Here is a 26,831-nt window from a genome sequence, read left to right on the forward strand (position 1 = left end):
TTTTTTTTGTTCTTTGTTGCATTTCTCTTATCTATTATTATCATTATTTTGCACCAGGGAGGTTCTATCTGCCATTTTCTGGATGGGACGGATTCTGAATGTAGATTTTAACATACACAGAAAAGAATGTTTATATTGATTAAAAATTTGCAAGTCAAATTAAAGTTAACATTCTGTCACCATCTGCAACAATAGTGATTTTCATTTGATTAGGCTGCTGGCCAACCTATAAATCAAGGCCAACAGCTGACAAACATGTCAGTTCATTAAGCTATTTGTTTAAAATCAGGCGGTTTGAGGAAAGATTTAATGCAGTTAGACCTGGACTGTATATTAAACGGCCGGTGGTCAAAAACTAGGGCTCCCTCAGTGTTGATTTCATTACAGGTCATTTAACTGTTTCCAAGGCTTCTTTCCTCAGTGACCAAAAGCTGAACTATCTTTACATAAAATATATAAAATTTTGCATATCTAAAGCTCCTGTCACTCTATAACAGGGTTTCTCAACCTCAGTGACATTTTAGGCCAGATTATGATTATTTTTTGTGGGAGGCTGTCCTATGCATAGGATGTTTCACTCTTAGCCTCTATCCACTAAAGCCAGTAGCACCCCTAACCTCCAGTCATGACAATCAAAAATATTTCTGAATATTGTCAAATGTTCCCTGGGGAGCAAAACTGCCCTCAGTTGAGAAGGATCTATGCTATACTTAAAATTTTTATTTCTGACTATATTATAGAATTCATTGTCAGAATTCAGAGGTAATTACCAAGTTAATGAAATAAATATAAATCTAGACCACCAGGGTTTGACTTTGAGCACTTCTTCACTATGTGATCTCAGACAAGCTGTATGATATCTCTGTGCCTCAATGTAACAGCAACTAAGAAGTAAGGTTAATCAGTGTAATGCATTTATAAATCTGCCTGCCTGGCATATAGTACGCATTATATAAACACATAAGTATTAATAATATAGCTTTTCTTTGTATCAACACTATGCCTTTTCTAGTAGAAAAATACTGAAAATGGTGTTGTTGAACCTTCTCCCATTAAAGCAAATAACTTAAAACCCAGTACATTTACTGGTAGAAACCTATAATTTCACATATATCCATGTGAAAATAAGCTAAAAATTTTAGAGTTAGAAGGGATTTTAGCAGATGTAGACATGGATTTTTAAAACCTTGGCTATGTAACAGGCAATTATAATGTGAAAGGAATCTGGACAGGCTGAAAACCATGGAAAAGAACAAAGCTTCTCTGTTTAGAACATAGTAAACAATGTATTCAAAACCATACCTTGTGACTGGTGCCACATAATTGCCAGGGAAAACCCCTATCTTGCTGGTATGCATGGATGTCCCTTTGAACCAGCCATCCTGGCAGCGCTCAAACACTAAAAACATCTCCCCTTTTCTCAGCTCTAGTTCATCCTCTTTCCGAGGAGTGTATGGATATATAGCAACATACCTAGAATAGAAAATAATATTTGATTTCAGGTTGAGTAACAGACAAATCCCAAGATTCTCAAAATTCTTCCTTGGTACAAAGTGTTGAACATTTTGTACAAATGTAAACTGAAAGTATAATCCTTTAATCTATAAGTAGCATTGACAATTCTCCATTGAAAGAGGTTTTGCTGTCTACATTTTAAAAGTAGGCAGAGGCCTTCCTGATTAAGAACCTGTTCCTCCCAGTGTGGAAGTTACTATCCCGCCAAATAGTATTTGCATAGTGTGAAAGAATTAATGCAGCTTCCAAGAGTGCCTAACTTGCTACCAGAGATTTTATGTACCCACTGGGAAAACTGAGGTCTTCAAATGGCACTTGTTATAGGCTTGAGAAGTAGCCCCAAATGAGAACATATGGTATGAAATCCCACTGGGAAGCACAACACGCTGGCTTCTACACACAAGCTGAACCTAGAGGCTTGAGCTACACCTGCTTTTTATGCTCAGTTCTAGGGAAAAAGACTGAATTTGAAAAAATCAAGGGAGAACAAAGTCCAGATCACAAAACGTACAAGACAACCCCAAGATGCAAGGTGACTGTGCCCACGAACACATGGTAACCAGGCAGGCAACATTAACCTATAGTTCTTACCAGTGCTCTAAACAGTTGGTGTATAAAATTACACAATGCAGGATCCATGAAGACCTGGCTGTATTCTGCCATAAATAAACTCTCAACAGGATAAACTTTTCTGGATACTCATTGCTGAGGACTTAAGCTTTTTACATTCACACTGCAACTAGACCTAGATATGATTTGTGAAGAATACCCTTCTGTTATTAGTATTCTTATGCAAGAAATGAAAATAAAGATAAAAAGTTCAAACAGGAGTTGTACAAAAGAGGCAGTTTCATACACATATAATATTCTGGCAAGCTCATGTATCAGACTGATTTTCTTCCAGCAGTTCCCTAGTTACATGCATGACCAGGTAGAAGTTTGCAGGACACAGACCGCTTGGTGAGCCATAACGCTGTCATCAGCTCACGTCAGAAAGGTGTTTCTTGACCTCTGAGGTTTGGACTTAGTTTAAATGAACACATAAGCAGTAATAGACGACACCCTCACTTACACACTGGGGCGAGTCTGCGGCCGTAAATGTGCAATCTGGTCAGTGGATCCTGCCATGGGCCTCGGTCCCATTCCAGCAGCAGCAGCGGCGGCGGCGCCTGGTGGTGTGGAGGCAAGGACAGTGGCAGCCAGGAGAGGGGGTGGTGGAAGAGGAGGATTCAAAGTCTAGTATAGGAAAAACATAAAGAGAAAGGGAAAAAAGGGAACAAAATACTGATTTACATCTTCCTATGGAAGGTGGGAGAGAAAAAGAATCATAAATCCATAGAACAAGACTTTAATGGAATCCACACAGGGCAGAATCAGCAGGCTAACTGATATGAAAGCCTGCTTCTATAAATTCATCTCTTGTTCTCCTTTAAAATCTTAAAGCCAAAGCAACCTTTTCAGCAAACAGGTAAGTAATCACCCTTGGGAGGAGGGAAAGAAAAAAAAAATGAAACAATTGCATGTAATCTTAAGATTAATAGCATTTTAAAGTATGGACTTGGACAAGGATCCAAATGCCTTTCGAGGCGGGTAGCCATGTCATGCTGCTTGCTAGGAATTAATTTGTGATTGTTTCTGTAATCTGAAACTTAAACACAACACACAATGTAGCTGTACTATATCTCAAATCATTCCTACAGAAGAAAATTTCCTTTGATGCCTGGTCTACAAAAAGCCCAAACAATAGTAAGCCACAGTCACTGGACCATTGTTGCTACTTTTGCTTATTCTTTTCTTAACTTTGCCAGCTTTTGAAATTTGGTACTATCGAGGCTAGTAATCTTTAACAAGTACACCAGTGAAAAGCTGCTGGTTCCTTTATGGGCACAGCCTAATGGGGTTCTGCCTACAGGATTCCATGCCTTTTGAAAATCAATGGAGCAATTGTTACCTTCTGATCTATAAACCCAGATAATTCTTTAGGGTCTGTATACTGAAACTCTTGGGAAAACAGGCACACAAAGACTGCCTGAACCCCTACCTCGTCCTCTCCAGATCTTTGAACCACTAGATGTAAAAACTAAGTCAAAGGAGAAATAAGAAGACTAAAGAATTTACCTAGTTAAGTGTAAATGGCTTCTATATGTCAGCATATTAACAAAATAAAGATCCAATGATTTCTAAACAGAGCTTATACCAGTCATCTTATTTCTGTTTTTTGGAATAAAAATTTGAATTTCATCACCATTCACTATAATACATCTGGCTGTTAATATAGACATACGCAGTCCCAGAAACATAACGAACTGAGTGGAAAAAAATTTCAAATTTCTAGACGTACGCTGTAACTATTCGATGCGTTATGTTTAATTTTTTGTTAAAGCGACTTTCAATAAAGATTTTTCCCACACTGTAGCTAAAGTGGTTGCAGAACATTTAGTGCAGAAACAAATGAGGTGCAGAGCCACTTACAAAGTGCAAACCAGGAGAAGGCAGAGGTTAGCTCAAAAAGTTGGAACGTCAGGAAAATGTGGCTCACATTCTCAATTCAAAATATGGCAGCATTAAGATTTGTTATAACTCGCCAGGCGCAGTGGCTCACGCCTGTAATCCCAGCACTTTGGGAGGCTAAGGCGGGCGGATCACGAGGTCAGGAGATCGAGACCATTTTGGCTAACACGGTGAAACCCCATCTCTACTAAAAATACAAAAAAATTAGCCGGGTATGATGGCGGGTGCCAGTAGTCCCAGCTACTCGGGAGGCTGAGGCAGGAGAATGGCGTGAACCCGGGAGGCGGAGCTTGCAGTGAGCCAAGATCGCGCCACTGCACTCCAACCGGGGTGACAGAGCAAGACTCCGTCTCAAAAAAAAAAAAAAAAAGATTTGTTATAGCTCTGGAATTTGCATGTACTGAGGCTTGAGCCTCCAAAACCTTTAACCAGGAGAAGGGCAAGCATTTATCCTGTTAGGCTTCTTTCCAGTGACAAAGCAGAGATAAAGATAATCCTGGTCACAGCAAATGTGACCTGGACACAGTTCATGGATAATAATGCATCAGCAGTTTGACAGGTGAGATAATCGGTCTACACTGTATATAGAGTAATATATGGAGAAACTGTAAAATTACCACTTCACTGATTTCCATTTAAATCTTTCTAAGCTCAATCTCAAAACAGTGTGGCTGTGGAAAGGCAGAAAACTAATGGCATGTGCTCAAACAGAAATTAAAATCATCTATTATAGCTTAACTTTATTAAAACAGAGGCTGTACTAATTTGACCTAAAAAGAAAAAGACAAAAATCATCTATGCACCTGATAAAAACATGTCATCTTTTGTAATATAAATAAAATTTTGTAATAAAATATAAAATCACTTCTTGTCACAAAATACACTAAGCTAAATGTTTCATGTACATTACTTTTGCAAACAGTGAGAGTTAGACATTAAGATATGGCATCAAAGAGGATATTCTGAAAGATCCCAAAGGTTCTTCCTGACAGAAAAGAGTTCTCTCTCACTTTCTGTGGCTGAAACATAAATGGTTTAATAAAATTGGGCAGATCTTTTCCCAGTGCATGCATGTTTGCATGTGTAAATTTGTGTGTATGTGAGCAAACAGATGAAGATCAAGAAACTCTGATTAAAATCAGATTCCTAGATGTTGCTTGCCCCTGTGGGGTTGGTAAAATGATAGGGTTCTGGTGACTCCAGAGCTGTGACAGACTAGGAAATTTTGTGGGTTGCTTTATAAACAACCTAAACCAAAATAATCTGGTGATGTGGAAGTTCAAAAGGTAATCCACTGTGTATTGTGCTTCAGGCAGTTTGCTGTCCTGCAAGACCTGATATTTCCACAGAGTAAAACCACACGTAGCCTTTCATTCACCCGGAGGTGACCTGGAGTCCTGCTTATTATTTCGTAGTCCAGGCCAGCCCAGGCACCAGAGGCCAAGTATACACTCTCTACTACAGGCAAAAAACAGCTATGGACCTTCTAGAAAATGACACAAAATTCACATTTTGTTAACAATATTCTGCTCACCAAAACTAGGACTTAAGAGTGGTGTGCTAATGGGAAATGGTCATATTTTGCCATGTCCAGGTTCTCTTCTCCTGACCCAGTGATCTTGAAAGAAGAGACAGTGTTACATCACTGAAGGAGCATGGCCTTTGGGGTCAAAAAAACATAGATTCCAACCCTGGCTCAGCCTCTTGGGGCAGTCTTCGACTTCCTTCCTTTGCTAGAGTGAGCACCCAGGGAAGAAGTGTCTTCTCTCTGAGTGGGCAGCATTTCAGAACACTGGCAGGCCACAATGCTAGTGACACTGTGAGTGAAAAGTTCAAGTATATGGGTGTGAAACTTCTCCCTTCTGGCACTCTCCCCTCTGCTTGCCCTTTCATGCAACCCGCCCAGGTAGTGATTAGATCTTAGGATCTGGCTAAAGAGAGGGGAAATGGTCCAGTACGTCTCAAACTTGGGCCAAGGGCTACAGGCCAGCTTACCAGTAAAGTGCTTTGCATTGGAGCTTTGGACACAAGTTCAACTGAAAATAAAGGGTTCATTTCCTTTCTAATTGTCTCTTATGTGTGCATCTCCCTCACACACTCCCAGGGTAGAAAAGTGACTGGCAAGATAGACTAAGCCTTTCTGGGTCCCTTGGGCAAATATCATTAATATTCTCTAATCTACCACTATTTCTTTCTAAATGTCTGATTTCCATTCAGCCCACTTTCAACCCTACATATCAACATGTCTGAACAGTCCTTGCGTGTACTGAACTCAGATGCATGAATACTGGTTGATGAGGGAATGGTTCAAGCTACTACGTGGAGATGCCTGTTGAAATTGGTCAACAGTGTTACCAAGTTCAGCAGCATTACCATCTACATGCATAAATTATAAATTTATTGTTCCACATTTGATCTACAAGAAACAAGAGAGATGTGTATATCAGTTAAGTGACTCTGTAAATTCCGTAAGGTCTCTATGTTTCACTATACCAACCTGAGAGATGGAGTTAATAATTAGAAATAATTTATGTAAATTGTCTTTCCCAGTGCCCTGGAACACAGTAGAAGCTCAATAAATAGAAGCTATTGCTACGATTAATGAGATTGTGAAGTCAGGGACTGTCTCACCCGTCTTTGTATTGGTGGCACCTAGCTTTGCAGCTAGAAGATAACAGATCCTCAATGAGCATTTCATGAATGAAAATACACTATGTGCTTCTATCCCCTTCTTAGAACAATATGGTATGGAATAAGAGGTCTCAGTTCCCGAGATGCTAGAATCCTTTCCTGTTGCTGCTATGAAAGTTCTGACCATATCCTACTCTTCACCCTGATTTTTAGATCTCCTGCCAATTCCAAAGGCTCTACTTCTAACTTTCAAACTACCAAGGTTGGCAGCCTCATTCTCTACTTCCAATTCCCTGAACCCACCAACAACAGTAAGTTCTGCTTAGCCTCCACCATGGCTACATATTGGCTATTCTGAGAATCTGACATTCAACTTTGTTTAAATACACATGTATGTGTATAAAATTTTTATTATTTTTATTTTTGTTTTTTTTAGGAACAGCATCTAGTCCTGGCTGGAGTGCAGTGGCACAATCATGGTTTACTGCAGTCTCAACCTCCTGGGCTCAAGTGATCCTCCTGCCTCAGCCTCCCGAGTCGCCGGGACTACAGGCATGCACCACCATGCCCAGCTAATTAAAAAAAAATTTTTTTTTTGTAGAGACAGGGTCTTTCTATGTTGCCCATGCTGGTCTCAAACTCCTGGCCTCAAGTGATCCTCCTACCTCAGGCTCCCAAAGTGCTGGGATTATAGGCATGGGCCATCACACCCAGACTAAAATTTTAAAATTTGGAATGCAATCTGTTTATAAATTGGCCATGAGTGGTATTTACCTTTATTGACCTGACTACCTTATAATACCTTGCAGTTAACCATCTCTTGGCTGGTCCAGAGGATCGGGGATTATTCATCACTTGTTTTAAAAGGCCTTCTGCCATTATGCAGAAGATACGAGACTAAGATCTTCAACCTCCTCCCCTACAAAGAGATTTTTAAAAAATCACTACTATTAATAGTTTGATGTCTGAATTAGATACATGTAATACCAGTATTGCTCATAATGTTGGATATTTAAAATTTTAACTGTTACATGTGAAATGTACGGGACAATGTTTATAACTTCATTCTGCATAAAAGATTTAAAAATCTCAATTCATGAAAAAAAGCATTGGAAATAATTTTCATTTTTTATTCTACTGGTGGCATTTATTAACTATAAATCTATACCATGAGAAGCCTGCCTTCTTTTCTACCAAGCTGTGTGCCATTGCTGTAATAGTACTCACAGTCTTTGGAACCATTTCGAATTTTAAATAGAATGCTTGACACAATTAATATAAGATGCAGAGGGCTCCTGCTACTGAGATTTTCCACTTAAACCTGACATATTACATCTAACACATTTCTGCCAACCTACCAGGCACTCTGAGATCTAGACATCTCCTGGGATGACAGACAGGTTTGTTTATAATTAGTTTTTCATCAAATGAAACTGGCACAGTAGACATACTGTTTAATCAACCTTCCTCTTGCTTAACATGCAGGTTTTCTTATATAATCCTAAAATAAAATGGCTGAATGTAAACTAATTTTTGTATATCCATGTTCTCTTGTGACCTGTCCCATTGATTTGCCTCAGAGTGAGCCTCCAGGTAAGAGCAACTGGCCATTTACTACATTGTATAATTTTCAGCCCACAAGAGCTAAAATTAAGCCAGCCTTATGTCTTTTCCCACTACAGGTTGAATATCCCTTATCCAAATGCTTGTGACCAGAAGTGTCTCGGATTTTGAATTTTTTTAGATTTTAAAATATTTACTTCACCAGTTAAGCATCCCAAATCCAAAAATCTGAAATCCGAAATGCTCCAATGAGCACTTCCTTTGAGCTTCATGTTTGCACTCAAAATGTTTCAGATTTGGGAGCATTTTGGATTTCAGATTTGAGATGCTTAACCTGTAATTAAATTTTCTATTATCTGAAAAGTTAAGTCCTTTTCTTTCCCTTAAGAAATCAAGTTAGAATTTTATCATGCAAGGCAGTCGTCTGGAAATGAAAATATCAACTCATTGTGTACATGTACTGTGAGTGGGAAGGAAAGGAGAGAGTCTCCCCTGGAGATGAGAGGTCATGATGGTTAAGGAACTTGGCTCTGGTCAAATATCCAGGGCTAATAGAATCTCAGGGAAACCAAATTTCACTAAAAGTTAACTGAAATTCATCTTCTCCCCAGATGAATCCAGGCATCTTCTCCTTCGCCAAGCAGCTGTACTATCAAGAAAGTTGTAACTGTTCAGGAAACATTAAAAACGAAAATAAAAAAACAAACAAACAAAAAACACCTTTAACCTCTAGCTACAACATTATTAACTTCCATTTAAATACAAGAACATGCTTAACTCTAAAAAGTTTTCAAAAGCCTAAGTCAAGCTAGGTAATAACTCTACATTTATTTACATCCCACCTTGTTTCTAAATCAGTTTTCAATTATTTATAGATGTATCAAGACAAAATAAATAACAAATAGGAAAAACAAGGCAAATGGAAAATGAGAACAATAAAACTAGCCGGAGCCAACATTTTGACTAATTATGTTGTGGAGTCTTTGCTGGAGGGGCTACAAATCTGGCCCTTAAGCACTCTAGCAGAGGAAAATAAAATCTTTACAACATGTATAAAACCCACAACCTAAAAACAAACCAGCTGCTTAGAAGCCTCCCTATTCCCTGGTACAGACAGCAAAGAAAACTGTAACAAAGTGAACCAGGCCCAACTTGCAACAGCCCTCAACCGAGCCCAAAAAGGAGATCAATAATGTTCATCCCTTTCTATGATCTAACTCTGTGAAGTAGATACTTATTTTATGGCTAGGGATACTGAGGCTTAAAGAGGCAGAGTACCTTTTCCATGGTCATATAACAAATAAATGGCAGAGCTGGGCTTCAAACCCTGACTGTTTCACCGCAGGCCTGCACCCCCATCATCAGGACACACCAATGGTATTCTCTGCAAACAGCACAACTTACGACTGTCGGCAGGCAGGGTGATGCAATGGTGTAGGTACTAGGGCAATCTAATTTAATGATCTTTTCTATCGTAATTCAACTCAGCACTGGAGCAAATAGAAAATATAAGCCAAAGCTTTGGCCTGGATGAGAGATGTCTCACAACTGCTAGTTCCTTGCTTACAATTTTAGGAAACAAGGTCTTAAACAACAGTCTTTCTCTACTACTGAAGGTTGCATTTGCTTGTTGCTTCCCTTTTAATTTTCTTTCCAGAATGGCCCTCTTCTTTGTATCTGTATCTCCTGGCTACCCTAATTCTCCCTATTATTTTCCCATTTCGATGTTTTTAAGCAATTAGCCGTTTAGACTCTATCTGTAGGATGTTATGTTTTCAGAAGGGAAATCAACATAATCTAAGGGGGCCTTCCAAGACTGAACGTGCCTTTAAATAGCCACAGCTACAGACCATATGGACATAAGACAAGAAATTAAAGAATGAATCTTTAATGTAGAGATTTGGTATCGATCTGCCATGTGACTCAAAGTAAACCATTCACCTTCAGGACCTGTTTCCTTAGTATTTCCATAAATGTGTCTTTATAAGGAATAAGCAGGATCTAGAAACTCAAAAGAAATAAAGGTTAAGCTTCAGAAAATCAGGTTGAACTTTAATGAAAATTAAATGTATTTTTGAGTTCTTCTAATAGCTTCAGGCCACTGATCCTCACTGTTAAAAATTTTGCAGGATGCAGGCAAGGGACTTTCTAATGTTTTGTTAAGATTAACAGAGATAATAGATGAAAGATAGAGACCCACCTCACCTAACAAGTATGAACATACGCTGCAGGTGTTAGGAGGTGGAGTGTGCCAGATTAACATGACTAAAGACCTAAAAAAGAAATAAAAATGGGAGAAACTATACTCACTCCAAGGGCAGCTTGGTAGGGAACATCTGATGGGAAAGTAAACGAGGGGCCAGTTGTCACTGGGCTGCTTGGGGGCGGGGTCACAATTAACCCGGTGGTACTTATATGAACCTGCCGAGAAAAGAAAAGTTATTAAAAAGAAGACTATGTTTAATACAACAGAATATACTGGCTAAACCTTAGAAAGGCAAGTCACATTAAAAAAAAAAAAAAATCTGTACTTTCTGTTATTTGGGGAAGGTAGAATCCCTTTTAGTCTGCTCAACCCAAATTTACCAGTGACCTAATTTGAGCCAGGCATTTTACTAGATGCTGGGGAGTGATGTGATAAATACAGGTCACGACAGTGTCTTACCTACAGAATGCAACTGCCATTGGCTTTCACGGTAACACATTGCCTCATTTTGTATGCCACCATGAATCAAACTGGCCTTCCAATGGTCAGCCTGGTGCTCAACTAGCCTCCTAACAATTTCCCTGAAGATCCTGTTAAGGTGGGTAGTGGCTGAACACTCACCTGTCTATCAATACGTTAAATCTATGTGAAATTCTTCAGGTATTTTGCTATTTTCAGGATCATTTTTCATGACTTCTACCTTTCGGTGGGGATGCATAATTAAAATGCAGCTGCCTAGACATGCTTAGAGTGGGCAATTACTTATAAAATCTTTAAAGGAACAATGTCAAGCCAAATTAGTTGTTTTCAAAGGTGTCTTATCCATGATACAACCCAAGATTAATTTACAAGAAAGAAATTGAGTTATTCAGGTCATTTCATTGCCTGTGTTAAGTTACTCGATCAATTTCACTCAGGTTGCATAGCAGGTCCAACTGCAGAATGCAGTGGTGTTACTAGAAGCTACAGAAGTAGGGGGATGGGTTCCTGCACAAATGGAAGTGTTTCTTCCCCTCCAGTGTGAATAGAAGCAATGTGGTTGGCTGGTACCTGCCTCCCTAAGAAAACAATAACCCACCCAAAATGCTAGGTTTTATAATAAAAATGTAATCCCAAACATAGTTTTCTCAGTTCCCACACATTGAAAAAAAGATTGTCAGGACAAAGAAAAGCTCAGAGGTTAGTTCCCAGAGGACCTAATGGAAACTTTCAGTTTCCCACCGGGGTAGGCCCGACCAAAGCCAGGCATAATCAGCATCACGGCATGTAATTTATTTTCACAAATAAATCTATGCTATACACGGAATCTGCAATCTTTTAAAATTCATCTGTATCTATTAGTCTATATATTGATTGAACTAAAGTTTGAAACTAAGTAGATCCAGGGGGTGGCACTAAAAAGAGTTTCTCCCCAAACCCAGTTTCTTTCTTTTCTTCTTCTCCTCATTATTTTTTATTAGACAGGGTCTCACTATGTCGCACTTCTTATTAGACAGAGTCTCACTATATTGAGCAGGCTGGTCTTGAACTCCAAACCCTCATTTTCTATTTTTCCTGTGAACCAAAGTCTATTTCCAACCTATTTCTAACGGGAAGCACACTGGATTCAAAGTGGACATGAGGCAGGAGAATAGGGTCTGAAGGCAGGGAACCTAAGGCTGTTTCACGCTGACTTCCCAGAACTAAACTGAAAAGAAAACCTTAACTTTCCACGCCTAAGTAACAAATGGACCAAAGGCTACTTTGCAAACCCCCACCTTTTCTGAACCGCAGGTGGGAAACTGAAAGTACCTCTGACTGGCTGCTTTTTGTAACCAATCAGCCATTTGCATAGGAGTATAACTTTGTAACTTCACTTCAGCCTCTGATTGGTTGCTGTCCTCAACCATTGATTGTGGGCCAAGTCTTCGTTTGCATAGAAATGCAACTCTGTTAACTTCACTTTAGCCTCTGGTTGCTTTCCCCAACTACTGATTGTGGGCCAGCACTTCATTTACATGTGGTGAATACCAAGTGGCCAATGGGAAACCTCTAGAGAGTATTTGGGCCTGAGAAGACTCTGTATCCAGGGCCCTTGAGCCGCTGCTCGGGCTGCTCCCACACTGGCATGTACTTTCATTTTTAACAAATCTCTGCTTTTGTTGCTTCATTCTTTCCTTGCTTTGTATGTTTTGTCCAATTCTTTGTTCAAAACGCCAAGTGCATGGACACCCTCCACTGGGAGCAGACATTATTATCAAGGAACCCTTGGGGCAGGAAAAAACTTACCAAAATACAACTTCCTGGGCCTGACCCTATACATATCTGAGAAAGATATCATTATTGATTGACATTTCTCTAAAAGCCCAGAGTGGGAGACAGAATAATTAGCTGTTAATGACCTCATGGTTTTGGGATAAGTCCCTTCATGTCTCTAGGCCCCTGTAAGCAGGTGGACCAGAGGCTACCTAAGGTGTCTGCCATCACAGGCACTTCAGGGAAGCACTGACATGGAGAATCCTGCAAGTACCCCTTCAATACAGGGCTTTCCTAGCACTGCAGCAAAGGAAGAGACAAAGTCACCAAAGAATGACTAAACGCAGAAGGACAAGAAGTAGAAGTAAACCAGTCTGAAGGGTGAGTATGTCTAGAATAAATGCCCTGAATAGGGACAACCTGAGTTTCTGCTGGGCTTACCCTTTTCTCATGGAACTGCAAAAATTAGTTCTACCAGAAAGGCTAAGTAAAGTGGGGAAGAGTTGGGGTAAGCAAAAAGGAGGTGGGGGTGGGGGTTTCTTGCTTTCCCTGAGGCCACTGAATACAAAGATGCCATAGAAACACTGAATATTATGAATCACTCCTCTGGAGGCCAAAAAATATCCTAAGTGTGGTCAGAGGGGGAGACAAAACATCTTGGCTGCTTGTACCACCATGTGCTTTTACAGACACTCGTGTCACAGTCACAGACACTCATGAACATCTATCTGATCTGGCGACCACCTGGAAAGCACTGCCTATAAGTAATCTTCCAATTTATGTATTTGAAAGTTCAGCCATCACTCAATAGTCACTAAATATAATAGCAAGCAAGCCCTTTGGCTTCCTTCTTGTCCCTTTCACCTTCCAGCTGCCAGCAATTTGGACGTGACAGTGACATCTCTAATTGCCATATAGAAACAAGGGCATAAGGACCCACTCATATGGTGTAGACAGGAGCTGGAAGGTGCCGAGGTCCCTAATAACTTTGTGGTGCTATTACGCCAGCACCCAACTGCCTATATCTAGATTTCATTGGGATGAGATAAAAATGAATACTAACATTTTTAAGCCCCTTACTTTCAATTTTCTAATCAATTCAGCCAAACTTAATCCTAACTATACTAAAAAACTACAAAAATTAGACGGGTGTGGTGGCGCACACCTGTAATCCCAGCTACTCGGGAGGCTGAGGCAGGAGAATTGCTTGAACCTGGGAGGCGAAGGTTGCAGTGAGCCAAGATTGTGCCATTGCACTCCAGCCTGGGAGACAACAGCAAAACTCCATCTCAAAAAAAGAAAAAAAAAGAGGTTGTGCATGGTGGCTCACACCTGTAATCCCAGAACTTGGGGAGGCTGAAGTAGGTGGATCACCTGAGGTCAGGAGTTCGAGACCAGCCTGGCCAACATGGTGAAACCCCATCTCTACTAAAAATATAAAAACTAGCCGGGTGTGGTGGTGGCGCCTGTAATCCCAGCTACTTGGGAGGCTGAGGCAGGAGAATTGCTTGAACCCAGGAGACAGAGGTTGCAGTGAGCAGACAGTGCCACTGCACTCTAGCCTTGGTGACAGAGTGAGACTCCATCTCAAAAAAAAAAGAAAAGAAAAGGAAAGGAAATTGTAGGCAAAGGTTAACATGTGTAAGGAAAAGGAAGACAGCAATCAGGTCAATAGCAGGGAACAGATTCAGCAAAGGGTCTCAGTTAAATCTACAGCCAGGCCCTTTGCTGGGCAGGGGAAAAGGCGAGTCCTGTTTTAAATGGTCTTACATGAGCCATTTCCCCATACGCACTGATCTCCATGGTTGGAAGAGTTTTTGCACGTCACAAATGCTACACATGCTCAATGCTCTATTGTGGCCTGGGGTGCCCTCCAATGTACACAGTGCCCTAGATAAGTAGTGTTTTCTGTAAACCTCGGCTGGAGAAACCAGGCAGCACTTCAAACACCTCCCAGCCTCTTCTAGAAATAACTTCTCCCTGAGGCAACACTCTGCCACTGAAAACAGAACGAACTGGAATATGGAAGGAGGGGTGGAATGGTTGAAGGGGAAACTTTTAATGGAACACAGAAAGAGCCTTGTTTCCTAAGCTACTTGAACCAAAACAAAAATAGCTCTACTTTTATAGTCTTCATTCCCAGCTCTGGTGTGGTAACGTCAGGCATGCTCACACCTGAATGCTGAGCTCTCTGCAAAAGATGAAAATGCTCAGTATATCTTCTTTTCTCTTTTCATTTTCTCTAATGCCAAAAGATTATTGTCCACTCTCTTAAAGCTATTCCCATTCTGAGCTGTCACTATTCTTGGCAGAAGCTTGTCTTTTATTTCAAGACAACATCATTGTGCAAATGTTGCTAGGTCCCAAGATAAAAAGCACAGAATCAAAATGATTCCATTTTCTCTTAGTGAGTGGCCATCTTCACTAGCTCCCTCCTTCAGAACCTTACTCAAAAATCTTTAGTTCTGAACCTTTCTGGATTAACCTCACTTTGCCCTTCCTACTCTGATCTATGATCCATGTCTTTTTCTCACACGGATATGATTAGTTACATGTAAAACGACATGGTTCCCCTCTCTACCCATTTTTCAAGTGACTCATTCATCCAACAAATACATGTTGAGTGCTTTCTGTATGTCTTATGTCTGCCATTTAGAATATAATCAGTGTACAAAACAAAGACCCTTGCCTTCACTGCACTCATGTTCTAGTTGTGCGTTGTGCGTGTCTTTATTTCTCAATAAGAGTTTCATGGCCCTACCACCTAAAAATGCCACAAAACAACAATCCCACAATCCCATTCAGAAAGTGAATGCATTTAACTTGAAACACGCAGTATAAATCTAAAGGAGCAGGGTCAAATAAATGAGGCTGAGGCTGTGGCTCATACTTGTAATCCCAGCACTTTGGGAGGCCCAGGTAGGATGTTCACTTGAGGCCAAGAGCTTGTTACCAGCCTGGGCAACAAGGTGAGACCCCATCTCTATTAAAAACAAACAAACAAACATGAGGCTGAGAAAAAAATGGCAAGGGATATCAAAAACTGTATTTTACATTTTCATTCTGTGGTCCAAAATAGGCACTTACTAGAATGTAAACTCTTTGAGGACCAGGACTGGTATTTCTTTCTTTTTCTTTAAGGGGACATAATTTCATTTTAATGTTTAAAGAAAAAAAAACCCACCATAGCTATATGGTGGAGCAGAATGTAAAATCTGCATGAATTTTCAAGATGAAACATGAGACTTGAAAGAAATTCCTTCTGCTTGTGACAGGCAGCTTTGAACTAGATTCTCTGACCTTTAAGTTGAGCAAAATACAGCCATCACCTAAGTGGATAATGATAGCAGCCCCGTGGCTTGGGCAGGGTTATAATTAGGTTCTTTTTGTAGTGCAGAATTAAAGCCTAACACAGCAAATTGCTATATTTTATATATCATGGTATACACAGTGCCTAGAAGGGTCTAATAGTAAAGTGCTCAATAAATGTCTGCCAAATGAATGAATGAATGAATGAATGAATGCCCCAGTCATCCCATGTATTTTTATAAACCTAAGAATAATGCGTGGCTATTTTTTACATACCAGTCCAAAGTTGTAATGAACTAATGAGCTTAGAAAGTGTGAGGTCAATTTCTAATTTAAATTAAATGCTTCTTTCTGTCCTTGCTCTTTTTCTCTTTTTTCTCTATAATTCTGGGAAGCCTACATATTAAGGTAAGTTACATAGATACAAGCAACTACAAACGTCACGAGTTTGGACTATAGCATCTTAAATCTGGGTGGAGATAAAGTTTTAGTTGGCAAGATCTCCCAAAGCAGTACTGTGAGAAAGTTCTGTAAGGCTGAGTGATTGCTTGGTGAAACTGGTAAGTATTATGTAACTCATCTTATAAGTTCTGATCTTTCCTTTGAAAATGACAGAGTAGTTAGTTCTGGGTTGATACACTCAAGTTAGCTTTCCCTTCTCCATTTTTCCACTTACAAAATGAAGACAGGTTTTGCTTCCCAGAAAAGCTACTATCTTCAGAAGTTCAAAATAAGCAATGTTTGTCAGCCAGTGAGCAAACATGTTTGTAAGTTGATCCTTTTGTGGGTGAGCTCTTTTTATATAACACTTGTTTGAGGATTTACCTGAGAAGGGGCACTGCAGGAGAGCCCAGACAGCTCGCTGATCCGTGCAGCAGCAGTGGGGTTGCTGGAGCTGATGAGGACGGGGGGGCTGATCTCCATGGAGTGGCGGTTCTGGGATGCCTGGGAGGACTTGTTGGCCATAGTGAGGGAAGTGAAGGAGTGCCGCTTTTTGGTGTTCTTCTTGGTGTCGGAGTGCTTTGGGGCAGTGCTGCTCTGGGCTGCTGCCGAGGAACATTCTCCAGCATCAACTCCTGGCACAGGAGGCTTATCCCATTCTATCAGCTGCTTAGCAGCCGAGTTAAACTGCAAAAGCAATGAACAAACCAACACAATAAGGTTAAACAATTCCTAAGAATTCCCTGAGGTTTATTTCCAACATGATTTCATGCAAAATTTAAAGTCACTACTTTAAAGTTTGCCTATGCAGTGTCTGTTTTTCCCATGTGAGATATCTCTTCTCTCAATATTGGGACTTCATTGTATCTATATCACAGGTAGATATTAAATCAAGAATAAACAATTCCATTGCAAGACTGAAAGAGTAAAAGACAATTTTCTTAAGAATTTCCATAATGTCTGATTTTAAAACTTGCCAATAACAAATGAAAATTTATTTCAGCTCACTGTGAAATTTCGAGAAGAGCAATCAAAATGGTGTATTTGTCACCCTTTTCGTGACACCCTGTGGCACAATAATGGTTGGGTATTTGCTCAAAGCACAACTGAACAATGAAGGGGCAACTTCTGGGTTTGGTAAAAATGAGCAAGAAGACAAAGAATAAAACCATTCAAAATGAACTCATGTGCTTCCATGTATATTTACCTCCTGCCTTTCTTTCTGTATTCTGGGAGAACCTCACAAAAAGCTGGCAGAAACTCTTAATATGTTTTTTGTCACATCATTGTATCAGCTATCATCCTATGTGCACATACTTTAAATCATAACAGGGTAAGACATGAAATTCAAGTCCTATTGGCAAGTTAACTTCATCTATCTGAAAAGCCCCAGTGTAAATTAAGAGTACCAGGGGTCAAAATCTGTGCACTCCACTGATATTATCAGCAAGAAAGGAAAGAACACAAGCCTTTTGTTTTCCCTAGGGTAAAATAAAACATTTCCGGAAAGCTTCAGTGACAATAAGCTGCATATAACTTACCCAGATATTACAGTAATGGAAACATAGCTCAACCTCTCAAAAAAAATTGAGATGCAAAATAATAAACTTTTAAAAGGTAACTTAAATATAATATTAAGGAAAACAGTGATTTTTCCATCTCGGCATTACACATTGGGCACTTCACAAATGTCTTTATATAAAATAATATCATGTACTATTTTTCCCACTTAAATTGTTCAGGCTATGTCTTCTCATCCTGTTGATAAGATCACTCTACTAGAAGAATGGAAACCCTCTCAGTCAATATTTTATGAAATGAACTTGCTTTGGAACAACTGCTTCCTCACAAAGCCATGTTAACTGGAGCTCAGCAGTCACTGCTTCTACAGATGATTGCAAATTGACTGACAATTTGTTCCTAAGGCTCCTTGGGGACTCAAATTCAGGTGGCTTGTCTCATCTATAATTAGTAAGATAAATCTTTATCAAACATGACCATATCTCTTCTTCAGACTTTAAGAAGTTTCTCCACATGAGAATCATTCAGAAATAATAGGCAGTAACGCCAGAATAACACCTGTCAATGCCTGAAGTACCAATAGCGGGAGAAAGATCATAAAGACTTCTTCTGGTATGTGTTTAGGGATGAAAATGAGGTGCTAGTAAAGGGTGGCCTTATTAAAAGCATTTTCATGGCAATTGGCCAGGAGATCCAGAATTTACAAATCCTTTCTTGGTCTAGCTCTCCCACCTTGAGAATAAAAAGCCCAAATGAAGCAAAGTAATGCTTTATATTATAGTGGGGGTGGCCTGAACCTCACCGTAGAGCTCTAATAAACTGCAGTGAACCATGGAGGGGTAGGGTCCTCTTTCCTGCACAGGCTGGGTGTAAGGAGCCTGGAAACAAAGCAGATTGAAAAGCTACTTCATCTTCTCCATCCCAAACACAACATCTCTCATGAAATGAAGGGCCAGCGCACCTGGCAATGCTGGAGAAAAAGGAGCCAGAGAATGTCTTCTTCCACCATAAGCTTATTTAGACACCTAGAAACAAATCTTTCAAAGTGCAAACCTAATCAGTGTGCTGGAAACTGACTGATCAACTCAGCACTCCTGTCCCAGTGAGTAAGAAGTAGAGGAGGGAGTTGAGAAGACTTTCTTCTCATTGAGGCAAAAAATATGAATAGAGGAAACTATCAAATCTAGTTGATATCATGTTTAGATTAATTCTGGGGTCAAACAATAGGCTCCATTACTGGTGCCTGTTTTGAAAGGTTCTGAAAAATTACTATAGTCTCCGTGGTCATACCTGGCTGGCCAAGTGTCATTTATATATTCAACATTGTGTTAGTATTTCAGGTTTCCATATGCTGTGCTCTGGTATAAACATCTGAGGATTAAAATATTGTTCCCAATATTTCCTGCTGCTTTCTCAACAGAACAATACTGGGTGCTTCCTTTGTGTCTTTCTTCATATCATATATTCTCCATTAAAATAAATACACATTGAGCATCTATTTTTGGGGGGGCTGGGGGGAAAGGTCTCACTCTGTTGCCCTGGCTGAAGTGCAGTGGCACATTCATTGCTCAGTGCAGCCTCGAACTCCTGGGCTCAAGCAATCCTCTTGCCTCAACCTCCTGAGTAGTTGGGACTATAGGTATGCAACACCACACCCAGCTAATTTTAGTAGCAATGAGGTCTCATTACGATATCTAGCTGGTGTCGAACTTCTGAGCTCAAGCGATCCTCCTGTCTCAGCCTCTCAAAGTGCTGGGATTACAGGCGTGAGCCACTATGCCTGGACTCTGAGCACCAATTATGTGCTGAATAATGTGCTTGGTGTTAAAGATCTACAAATGCAGAGAAATGATCTCTGCCCTTAAGGAGCTTACAAACAGGCATAAAAATAACACAGTACTTTCCATAATTTCTTATGTCTAGCTACTTTTGCTCAACAATATGCTTTTTGAGATTTATCCATATTGCTCCATGAGTCAGTAGTTCTTTCTTTTAAATTGCTGTGTAATATTCTATTGTGTAAATACACTATAATTTATCTATCCATTCTACTGCTGATTAACATGTGGGTTTTCTTTCCTCCTTTCCTGTCTTCCTTCCTTCCAATAGACAGTGGCTATTAAGAACAATGCTGCTGTGAATTATCTAGTTATGTGTCTTTTGGTGGACATAAGCTCCCATCTGGATATTGGGTACATGTCCAGGAGTAGAACTGCTGGACCAAAGGGTTGGATGCTTGGAAAAATTTATGCAGAATCATGTGTATGCAGGTAGACACATCCTGGAGTGGTGTAACAAGCCAACTGGCAAGTAGAAGACCACAGTTCTAGTCCTAGCACAGCCATTACCTAACTTTGGGGCCTTAAGGGAGCCATCTTACCTCTATTGTTCACAGCTTCCTAATCTATAAAGTAAGTTGGAGCCAATGATTTTTAGGTCTCTTTTAGCTCTCCACATGTATAATGCATAATCTCACTTTAAATGAACAAGTTTCATTTTTCTATTTGATTTCTATTCCTCTAAATAGCCTAGCATATTTTTTCTGCATTTGATTTTTATGCATGGACAGTAATATTTGTTAGCAAGATGCTGTCATACTTTAAAATTACTTGAGATTTCTTCTGAAGCAGCACATATTAGTATTAAAAAACACTGCTCCTTGCTTCCTGTATCAGTTCCAGAGAAAATCATAAAGTTAAGACTATTTGGTAGAGGCATTAAGTAAATCAGGCAGAAACATAAAGCAGCTTTTGCTGTAAGTATAGCAACCTTTGGTAACAATAGGAAACCAAGAATCTGATAGCTTTTAGTAGAATTTTGATAAAATTCATGTATGAATGTTTGAGCTCAGTAGTGTGAGCTTTCTGTGACATTTATCTAACTATGACCTTTAATGTTAGGAGTACACTCATCACCTGCAAAATAAATTTGTATCCTAAAAAACCTTCTTCCAAGCATTTGGTAAGGAGCTTTGATAAGACTTAGGTTGGATATAAGGTAAAATTCAGTATACTGGAGATAAAAGCAGGGACTCTATTTATTACTCTTAAAATTCTTATGCCCCTTTTTGGAGAAAAGTCTAAAATGTAGAAAGAATGTGTTTTTGAGAGTTATCAGAAGTATAAATAAATATGAGATGAAATACTGACAAAAATAATATCAATAAAAACAACAAGGCAGCTTAAGAAATATTAAAATAAACTTTTTTTTGTGTATGGTTGCCCTCTTTCCTAGAGAGAATATAGCCTTTTTTAAAAGGCGGGACTTACAATATTTTAAAGAGAAAAAATTTTTTAATGAGAACTAAGTTGAATAGTTACTATTTTATAGGAAGCTTTACAGATGAATCAGTCTGTAGCTTCTGAGCACTACAGGATACAAACAGTAGATCTGAGAAGTAATTATTTTAATTCACGACCCACTAGAGCAAGCTTGTCCAACCCACGGTCCTCTACATGTAGCCCAACACAAATTTGTAAACTTTCTTAAAACATTATGAGATTTTTTTTGAGGTTTTGTTTTTTCTTTTCTTTCTTTTTTTTTTAAGCTCATCAGCTATCGATAGTGTTAGTGTATTTTATGTGTGGCCCAGGACAATTCTTCTTCCAATGTGATCCAGGGAAGCCAAAAGATTGGACACCCCTGGTATAGAACATTATGAAGTAAAAAGTAAAAGGCCTCAGCCAGTTCCCCACATCTGTCTCTTACCAACCCACTTCCCAGATGGATTTCCATTTAACAATTTAAAACATATCCTTCATTTTCTATGTAGATGTTGTTACACATGTATCTACTTTATTGATTTTTAACACAAATAAAACCAAGCAATCCATTCTATTCTCTCATGAAACAATATTTCATGAACATCTTTGCATATCAATAGGGACAGGCTGATAGCATGGTATTCCATTTTATAGAGACGTTGCCATTTACTATGTCTTGGCAGGCTCGTACAAGCATATCCATAGGGTAAACTCCTAAAAGTAGAATTTGCTAGATCAAAGTGTAAGTTTAAAAATCGTTTTTTGAAGTAACAAGGTGTATTATATTGTTTTAACTTGTATTTCTATTTATTAATGAGATTAAGCATCTATTTTCTTTTTTTAGGATTTGCTTATTTCCATACTCTATCCATATTTCTATTGGATTGTTAGTATTTTTCTTATAGACTGATATAAATACTTTTTTTTTTTTGGAGACAGGGTCTCCCTCTGTCATTAAGGCTGGAGTGCAGTGGCACAATCTCAGCTCAGTGCAACCTCTGCCTCCCGGATTCAAGCGATTCTCCTGCCTCAGCCTCCTGAGTAGCAGAGATTATAGGCAAGTGCCACCACGGCCCGGCTAATTTTTGCTTTTTTTTTTTTTTGAGATGGAGTCTCGCTCTGTTGCCCAGGCTGGAGTGCAGTGGCGTGATGTCGGCTCACTGCAAGTTCTGCCTCCCAGGTTCATGCCATTCTCCGGCCTCAGCCTCCTGAATAGCTGGGACTACAGGTGCCTGCCACTACACCTGGCTAATTTTGTTTTTGTATTTTTTTAGTATAGACAGGGTTTCACCGTGTTAGCCAGGATGATCTCACTCTCCTGAGCTCGTGATCCACCTGCCTCGGCCTCCCAAAGTGCTGGGATTACAGGTGTGAGCCCCTGCACCTGGCCTAAATTTGCAATTTTTTAAGTAGAGATGGGGTTTCACCATACTGGTCAGGCTGGTCTCAAACTCCTGACCTCAGATGATCTGCCTGCCTCGGCCTCCCACAGTGCTGGCATTACAGGCGTGAGCGATTGCGCCTGGCCATAAATACTCTTTTTATATTATGTAAAGTGCTCTTTAACTTATATGTATATATGTGTGTATATATTTATGTCTATTAAATTAAAAATAATGTTCTAATTTGTTATTTATCAGTTTTTTTCCACTATTGCATCTTGATTTAACATCATGCTTTAAAAACCTTTTCATTCCACAATTGTTTTAAATAAGAAACCTACATTTTTTCCTACTTTTTAAAATGTTTCCTTCTTTTCATTCTTTCTTTTTACATCTCCGTCTGTGAACCATATGCCCATCTGGTTTTGCATAAAGAATAAGGTCGGGAAAGCATTTAGCACTTTGTTTTTCCACATGACTCAGCAGTTGTCCTATCATCATTTAAATAACAGTCCATCCTTTCCTCACTGGTTTGAAATGCCATGTTTTAAATGTAGCACTTCAACATTCTACTGCATCACTAAGTCCAATGTTCCTTCCCCAGATAAGTCAGTCACTTTGAAGAATATCAGGGAATGAATGAAATGCTATGGGATGGAAATTCATGCCCATTTACATCCTCTCAGCAGACATGAAAATATTTTGCCTCACATTATAGTCCTTTGCAAAATGGTCCATAATGGCAATGAGAAACTGGTATTCCCATTTGTCTCCTGTTCTTCCCTACAATTTAGGTAATAAGGTTTTTGTTTTTGGATGACCTAAATATAAAAGCAAGCTCAGCCTTCATTTATAATACAAGACTTACCCACAGAAGAGGAATAACTAAGAGACTGAAGGGATTACTCAAGAGTCTTTTAAAATTGATATGAAAGCCTCCCTCAGGTAACAGCTCCATTAAGGTCTCTGTAAATATTTGTTGAATGAATAAAAATGTTTGTCTCTTAGAACTATCAAGGGAAGGAAGTGCTGCCTCTAGCCCAACACTATGCAACTGAAATATAATATGAGCCACACTTGGAATTTAGATTTTTTGGTAGCCACATTTTAAAAGACAGAAAGAAATAGGTAAAACTCATTTTAATAACACATTTTATTTAGCCCAATGTATCTACACTATGATCACTTCAACATGTAATCCATGTAAAAAAGTACTGAGATGGGTACATTCTTTTTTTGTACTATGTCTTTGAAACCCGGTGCGAACGGAGTGCTTCCATCCCACTCAGTTTGGACAAGTCTCGCTGCAAGTTGCTCAACAGCGACATGCGCATTGGATGGCACAGCTCTAGACTCTCCACAGCTCCTGTAGGGAAAGAAGCTGCAACACAGGGTGGCTGTGCTCCCGAGGCTCATTAAGCACAAAGAATTTGCTGAACAGAGAAAAGAAGACTGAAATGACTCCCCTGACCCCCTATGGCCCACATTTCTGAAGCCTCCTGGGTCCTGAAGCAGTGCACTGGCAGCAACTACAAGGGTTACTCATTTAAGCAGTAGGACAGGGAGGAACACGGACTCCTAATACAAGCCTCACTACATCCTGCCAAGGGAAAAGGATTTTCAAAGTTAACTACCTGGCTGCACTAGGTTAGGAAGGTGAAACATCAGTTACATAGCTCTTCACTTATTTTCATTATCTTCACTTCTGTTGGCCCTAGCTGTTAAAAACAAAATAAACTAGAATTTTCTTGTTCAGGTTTCAGACTTTGAAATGTAAGGTATAAAAAGAGGGTACATGTCATTAAAAGCCTAAAAAGAATTTTAGCTGAGGTAGCTGAAAAAGGGACTGTCAGAGAAAATCACAGGAAAAGCCCTGAACTTCACACCGAAAGGTTTAGGTTAGAGTTGGGTCTTTGTCCTCACTGGTTCAGTAACCTTGGGTGGACCATATAAATTCCATGGTTTTGGTTTCCCTAGCTGTACAAAATGAGAAGGTAACATCAATTTTACACACCCCAGGTAGAAATGGGCATGGGTTAAAGTGCTCTGTAACATGTAAAGTGCTATATGAACATGAGTTATTCTTACTACTCAGAGTCCCAGCTTGCCATTAACTTGCTTTGTTGACTTGGGCAAGTCATTTGACCTTGGGTATGCCTCCCATTTCTCATTTGTAACATGAAGCAAGACTTAATGATCTGTAAAATTTTATGCCTAGGTAAAGTACAATACCTATTCTCAACCCAAACAAAAATATCCCATTCAAAATATTCAATAGGCAAAGACCTCTGTGTTGGGAATAGGGTCCTCAGGTATTCAGTGACCAGAATCAAACCTAATGGAGCCTTTTACTCACCCAAATGTTTTTTGAGTGACTGTTAAAAGCCAGGCACAGTACTAAATGAGGGAAATAGGGAAACAGAGACACATCTTTTCTGACTCATGATAAAAGAAAACCTAAGAAACAGCACGATGGATTAAGGATAGGAGGCACAAATTCACGTGTCTGCATAGCTTGGGCAGTTGAGGTCAATGAATGAGGAAGGCCAGATAGAGACCAACAGAGAATGGCAGGCACACTATAGTGAACTATGGTCAACTGGGGAGTGTCTGCTTTCTTTCAATGGGCAACTGCTTGGCAAGGTCAACTGATTTTTTTTTTTAAGGAAAGCTTATGTAAAACCTCCTGAGTTTACATCTTAACAACTAATTTTTAAAAACCACTCTAAGTCAAGCATAAAAGTCATGGGGATCATACTAGTTGGTGATCTCTGATTTAGGGAAGAAATAATAGAGAAGAAAATAGTAGGGGTAAGAGGAAAAGCAAAAGGCCCTCAGAATCTCAGAATCTACAAGAAGACCTTGCAAAGTTTCCCAGGCCAACCATCCAACAACCCAGAAATGAAAAAGGCAAAGAGTTTCAGAGAGATTAAGAATAGTGTACTTAACCCAGCAATTCCACTACTGGGTATATACCCAAAGGAAAAGAAATCATTTTACTAAAAAGAAACCTGTACTTGTACGTTTATTGCAGCACTATTCACAATAGCAAAGTCACGAAATCAACCTGAGTGTCCATCAATGGTCTACTGGATAAAGAAAATGTGATATATATGCACCAAAGGATATTATGCAGCCATAAAAAAGAAAGAAATAATGTCTTCTGCAGCAACATGGATGGAGCTGGAGGTCATTATCCTAAGTGAAATCACTCAGAAACAGAAAATCAAATACTCCATTTTCCCACTTATAAGTGGACATAAAGATGGAAATAACAGACACTGAGGATGCAAAAGTGGGAAGATGAGAGGCAGGTGAAGGTTGAAAATTTACCTATTGGGTACGATGTTCACCATGTGAGTGATAGGTACATTAAAAGCCCAAACCTCACCAATATGCATGTAATACCAATGTAATAAACCAGCACATGTACCCCCGAATCTGTAAAAAAATATATATATTATATATTATATATAATAATGGTCATATTATATATTATATATAATAATGGTCATATTATATATATTATATATAATAATTATATATACATATATAATAATGTTGGTCAGGCTGGTCTCGAACTCCTGACCTCGTGATCCACTTGCCTCAGCCTCCCAAAGTGCTGGGATTACAGGTGTGAGCCACCGCCTGGCCTAAAAACTATATAAAATATATAAAATATTATATATTCTATGTAAAATATTATATATTCTATATATTATTCTATATAAATTATATATTCTATACATTCTATATAAAATATTATATATTCTATATAAAATATTATAAATTCTATATATGTTTTATATATATATATATATATATATTTTTTTTTTTTTTGAGACCAAGTCTCGCTCTGTAGCCCAGGCTGCAGTGCAGTGGCGCTATCTCGGCTTGCTGCAACCTCTGCCTCCTGGGTTCAAGCAATTCTCCTGCCTCAGCCTCCTGAGTAGCTGGTATTACAGGCGCATGCCACCACGCCCAGCTTATTTTTGTATTTTTAGTAGAGACAGGGTTTCACCATGTTGGGCAGGCTGGTCTCGAACTCCTGAACTTGTGATCCACCTGCCTCAGCCTCCCAAAGTGCTGGGATTACAGGTGTGAGCCACCACCCGGCCTAAAAAATATATTTTTAAAAAAGAATAGTGGTAGATGTTATTGAGAGGACAAAATGACAAAAACAAGAGCTAAGAAAAGTCAGTTCGTAGCAAACAGGAGGAAAATTTCAGAGACTGGAGTGACCAGAGGCTAACA

At 39.3% G+C, this 26,831-nt stretch overlaps 1 protein-coding gene across 1 annotated transcript in view; it reads right to left on the bottom strand.

Annotated features, from left to right (window-relative positions):
- SH3RF1 (SH3 domain containing ring finger 1) overlaps positions 1-26,831 on the bottom strand; it is a 176,507-nt gene that overhangs the window by 25,328 nt on the left and 124,348 nt on the right. The window contains exons 5-8 of the mRNA XM_004040605.4: positions 16,796-17,098; positions 10,531-10,641; positions 2,588-2,751; positions 1,303-1,473 (exon numbers count right to left, since the gene is read on the bottom strand). Of these exons, the coding sequence (XP_004040653.1) occupies positions 1,303-1,473; positions 2,588-2,751; positions 10,531-10,641; positions 16,796-17,098 (749 nt within the window). The remainder of the gene's footprint in view (positions 1-1,302; positions 1,474-2,587; positions 2,752-10,530; positions 10,642-16,795; positions 17,099-26,831) is intronic.

Source organism: Gorilla gorilla, chromosome 3 (genome assembly GCF_029281585.2).
Source record: "Gorilla gorilla gorilla isolate KB3781 chromosome 3, NHGRI_mGorGor1-v2.1_pri, whole genome shotgun sequence".
In the NCBI taxonomy this organism is placed as follows: domain Eukaryota; kingdom Metazoa; phylum Chordata; class Mammalia; order Primates; family Hominidae; genus Gorilla; species Gorilla gorilla.